The sequence below is a fragment of the Diadema antillarum genome, unplaced genomic scaffold, assembly GCF_040938485.1.
Source record: "Diadema antillarum isolate AM-2024a unplaced genomic scaffold, OU_Dant_1.0 scf00000211, whole genome shotgun sequence".
In the NCBI taxonomy this organism is placed as follows: domain Eukaryota; kingdom Metazoa; phylum Echinodermata; class Echinoidea; order Diadematoida; family Diadematidae; genus Diadema; species Diadema antillarum.
The window spans coordinates 2880072-2885378 of record NW_027271100.1 but is presented as its reverse complement, the minus strand read 5'-3'; the positions used below and the strand labels follow the sequence as shown (position 1 = coordinate 2885378).

Here is a 5307-nt window from a genome sequence, read left to right as displayed (position 1 = left end):
AACCCAAACTTGGTGAAAATGTTTCTGCATATATACTTCTAATTATGGTATTTAATTTACGAAACATCTGACGACCAGTTACGATCGCGGCATCATGTTACTGTTTTCGACTACCCTGCATCAATCATCACCTGCATTTATACCAGTAAAGTTGACGTTCTAGAAATAACATCATATGTCGAATAGATTGCAACTGGTGACACACAAAATGTGCAATGTCGTTGTATGATTCTGGCCGGCCTCAGCAATATCATGAAAAATAGTGCGAATGCAATACTTCACTTCATTTTTTTTTTTTTAGCAGCGTACAGTCAAGGTATACATTGTAACATTGTAAAGGCAAGGAAGACAAAACTACTTTGTAAACATCTTATGTTTATGTATGTGTACGGCACCAACAATGTATGTATACAAGTCTATATATGTGCACGTACAATGATAATGCAGGAACCATTAAATCAAATCAAACCAAAATTAAATCAAATAAGAATACACACATGCCGTACTGAATTATTCAAGCAATGGATGATAGTGTGTACTGAGACGCTGCATTTAATCGGCCCGATGAGAGGGTAAGGTAAAAAAAAATTCACATAACCTTCACCACAATTTCGTCAAAGTTCCTTATTATTTTTTTTTAAATAAAGTGTACATGTAATTCTTATTCACATCCATTCAAATGATAAAAAAGAACCACGCCAAGCAAGTAACACACCGACATGCACACTCCCACACAAAACGCACACGCCAGTAGATGAATGCAAAAATATATAATCATATATAACAAATGCAAAATGCATGTAGGTGCAGCCATTCATATAATCCTTTGGCTTCTAAATATTTCTTACCATGCTATCCTATATTCACTGAAGGGAACTGTAAATTCCATACAACACATGGTTCAGTGACTAAAGAGTTTTAAAAAAAAAAAAACATATTCTTTTCATTGTGTCGCGACAACAATTTAACACAATCACTATACAGCCCATCACCAGGACAGAATATTCTTCTCTGAATAAAATCGGAACGAAAAAAAAATCAACAAAGTGTAACGTTTGTTTTCCCTGTCGGTGGGTTGGGCCGCCTTCTGATGTCAAGTCTACATCCACTCTGGGAACTGCTCTGATGTTTGTTGCAAACCAAAATAAAGCGGGCCATCAGGGCAAATCTAATGAAACAAAGTCAGAGAGTGAGCACAGGTAGAAAGAGATTTCAGTTTTACACTTCCTCAACGGGGAAGTTTCCAAAAGCCATTTAGATTGGTGCAATGAAAATGAAGACGTAAGTGGGCAGCATTTTGATCAAAATCTGACAATTATAGAAGAAAAACATGTGAATGCTGTCGGTATCGGATCCTCTCTCAAATCGGAAGGGTAGAACCAGAAGAATGACGGACTAATCGACCGTGTTAGTTTACCTCGCCGAACTACAGATCCCTGAAAAGTTAGTTCCCGTCTCTTATACGGACAGGATGAAAGCTGGCGGTGCCGACGGCCGGCCCGGTCCGGTCTCGTCTATGAACCAAACGCTAGTTCCACAGTGTACCAATCAATATTTCAGCAGAAAGAGGAAATAATTGTTTTGACGTATGTATAAATAAAACTTTCTCGCTGGCCATTCTGATCTGTTCGCTTATAACGTGGACAAAAGTTGTGGGGCCCAGGGTAACTGTATATTAACGTTATAAACAAAATACATTATGTTGCTGTTGTTATATCTATCATCTATTACTTCTATTCATGCGGTAGACATAAACCCTTCTATTTCGTTTCAGTCAACTTTTGGTCATGTAACCTCTGTTTATTTCAGTTGTTGTCTTTTTTATCACTTTTAGGATTGTCAAAAGACTCAAATGCTAAATCTTTACCTGATCCTTGTATTGGCAACACATTCTTGCGGATTAAAGTTAACATTGTTATCTTAAATTGGCACTGACATGGTTTTTTTGACTTGAATAAATTTTATCACTTTAACCGACTTTATCTAATTTTTCCTAAATTCAGAACGCGCTGTAAAATTCCATGGTCAAGATGTTGGAATTGAGATAAACGAAATGAACCTGAAGTCCTGAGCTTTAACGTTGGTGTCGCTCTGCACCAAAGCACCACATAGAAACTGGCAATACTGTGGTGATCTCCATGGTGGCTTACCTGAGTGCAAGGTCATACATTCCATCGTCTGGAATGTCACACACGGTATTGATTGAGGTGAAAATATTTGTTAACAATGAGTTCTTGTACAGATACAAGGCAACGTGAATAGATGGTGCCCTTTGATACAGGTGGTGCATTCAAATTGAAAACAATACAACAATGCTGCGCCTTTTTGTAGCATACACACACAATATACATTCTCCTTACATTCCAATGTCAATCAGCACAAAAGACTGAAAAGATTGAAACTCAGTACATCAAGGACATTAAATAACACGACACCAGAGCTTGGGAAGAGCTACGCTACTTGCAAACGGGGAAGTCTTCACAAGGATTGCTGTAGTAAGGCACGAAGAGGAAGAAGACGCTGACGAGTGGGAACATGATGAAGGCCCCGACTAGCGAGCCCAACTGCGTCACGATGCCGTACCACGTCAGCAGGCGGTGGTTGTCGGGCTCGTTGCGTAGGATCCAGCCGATGGCGGCCTTGACGTGGGCGAACACGCCGCCGACGATAATCCACGCTGTGACCTGAGAAAATAAGAAGCAAACCCACTATAGAATGGTTTGAGATTTAATGATCCACATTCATCATAACATACAACTTTAGTTTCCACATACTCTTATAATGTGTTGGAAAGGCAAACCCTGAACAGATTAAACTGATTAGACAAGTTAGACCTCTTATTCATTCAAAAGAAAATAACCAAGGAAAGTTGTAAATCCACAGGGGTTTGGAACGGTGATCGGGTGTATTCAATAACAGAATGGACCAATTCGGAGTCAATGTCTAGATTGCTATCAGTAAACGTACTTTTAGAACGGGCATAGGGCAGTCAAAACGCTTTCACATTAACTATTGAAATAACGGACACTCTTCCGAGTCTCCTTGCATATAAAATGTACCTTCGATACATTCGATCAACGTATTTTTTGTTTTTGTTTCTTTTTTACAGTTTAATCAACCTTTAGTAACGAGTTATACACCACTCTATGGGTATCTGATCAATCTAGATACCGTCTACTTCTCCTTTTCACTGGCCCCTGCATCTAGTTCATCGACATCTTGATAATCTCTATTCTCTTAGCACAGTAAAATTAATTTATAATAAAATACAGAACATACCACCAGCACACTCCCCCAAACGTTTTCCTGTAGTGGCGGCACAGGGCTAAGAGCGGCGGTGGCCATACAATACGCCCCAGCCAGCACCCCGAAAAGACATGTTAGGGTCACCATGGATAGACTCTTCATCGGGTAGTACATGACGACGAAGCAGCCAACCGGATTGGCCACATGCCCAAGGGTAGCGGCTAGTAGGTAGGTATAAAGGCCGTAGGCACCGCAGGAGTAGCTTTGAATGGAAGGGAGAACACTGTTACTCAGGGCATTGGCTACTGCTAGGATGACGAAGAGGACGATGTATTCGCCTTTCGAATGTTTCTCGTGCTCGACAACGTCTTCCTCCTCCAGATCAAAAGTCGAGGTCTGTTTGTCGACGTGCTCGTCACCCTTTCGAAGGGACTCGGCCGACTCTTTGTCGTCGACAGTTTCTGGTATGTGGGTGGCGTATTCTTGCTTGGCTGCAGGCAGCGCATGAAGGCACCAAAACGCCACAAGCGAAAGAACCATGGACGCAAAGAGAAACCAAAAGAAGATTTCAGGTGCAAAGTTTGGTTGATTCGTCACTGGCATCCAGGTCGTACAGTTCTTTCCGGAGATTTCGTCCGTGTACGTTGAGTTGGCGATGCAGTCTTGGTTGCTGACGCCTTGCCCGAGGGCGACAAGACTTGGGGCTAAAGCACTTAATCCTTGTCCTACGAAAAAGAGAGTCATGTAGTTGCTCTTGAGGCGAACCATGAAGGGAATAAAGGTGACTGATGACGTGCAATTCACAAGGGCCAAGACGAAAGACAGAATAAGCAAGGCCGTGCTGCGATCAGCACCAATCGCTCGCCAAAAAGTCGTGACGTCCCAGAAGAATACGAGCAACAGGCAGGAAATGACGGCAGCGACCAGGCTAGCGTAGATGACGGGCACCTCGAGTTTCTTCGCAGACACGCAGCGGCTGGCCAGCGTGAAGGCCACCGGACCAGCGTTGGCGAGTTGAATGAGGATGACGAGGTAGGAAGCTAGAGTGTAGCCCTCGGGGATACCCAGGGCGACAAGGACGGGCAGCTCCACCCAAATTGCATTGATGGCTATCCATGATCCAGAGCCAAATAAAACCACCGACAGCACCATGAACGCATGGAACGTCCTTTCTTTAAAGTCGACATCCATCTCCTATGAAGAATGTGCTCTATACACATGCGTAGTTGAGTTATAAGTCTTTATGGTGCCTGGAAAATAAAAGACAAAATATGAATTTACTCATAATAAGTGACATCTATATATAATATCACAGATTATCAGATGATGTCACTGACAAAATCTTATTTTGGAAGTTTTCTGTATAGACGTATCAAAGTGATCTGAAGATAAATAGTAGAAAAAAAAATAATGATGTGATGAGCATGGAACATGTCACATGTTCTTCTGGCCATATGGGTATTATGAATCGATAAACACGCGATAAAAGTAAACATGTATTTACATTGCATAGTCACTTTAAGTGTTTCAAGACCAGTAGCTTTGACACAGTCCATTTCACTTCTATAATCAAATAAGTTTATATGACGGCTGTGTAGGTAGTTTGTCGTATCTTATATAGAAGTCTTGCACGGCAGTTCCATAATATCCAATCTGTATCTCATTCTGATAACTCGCCATGCAAACACTACACCAGTATTCTGACCCATACGCTCTGAAGGAGTTGAAGCCACACATTGTTCTTTCAACAGATACTGAGGCGTAAACTGGTATTGACATTGCACATGTATTACGCAGCGGACTCGAAGGTTAATCATTTTGATAAACACAAGCCCAATGTTATCTCACACATAACCTAAATATCGTCACCTGCCCGGCAGAAGGGTCGCAAGTACGGCTTGTGTGTTGAGAAAAGTCGCGCAAACAATGCATCAATGCATCTTGTATTATGAAAGAGCTTCTATTCACGAGACAACCACCGTCAACTATGTCATGAACAAAAATTTTGATTTGGGGGGCAAATCTTCTTGCCAGGTGCCTTTCTGTGAGGTAATATACCGG

General features: G+C 41.7%; 1 protein-coding gene across 1 annotated transcript; it reads right to left on the bottom strand.

Annotated features, from left to right (window-relative positions):
- Window positions 1–2456: 2456 nt before the first annotated feature.
- Window positions 2457–4477, bottom strand: LOC139724331 (solute carrier family 52, riboflavin transporter, member 3-A-like). Its single transcript, XM_071635474.1, has 2 exons — window positions 3280–4477; window positions 2457–2684 (listed from the first exon to the last, which is right to left on the bottom strand). Exons 1-2 carry the CDS (start codon window positions 4435–4437, stop codon window positions 2457–2459), a joined length of 1386 nt encoding a protein of 461 aa, XP_071491575.1. The 5' UTR covers window positions 4438–4477.
- Between the last annotated feature and the right edge of the window lie 830 nt (window positions 4478–5307).

Bases quoted from the DNA above. Each gene is read 5' to 3' on its own strand.
- LOC139724331 (XM_071635474.1), bottom strand. From the start codon at position 4,437: ATGGATGTCGACTTTAAAGAAAGGACGTTCCATGCGTTCATGGTGCTG. The intron at 2,685-3,279 runs GTATGTTCTGTA...TTATTTTCTCAG, and splicing joins TTTGGGGGAGTGTGCTGGTG to GTCACAGCGTGGATTATCGT.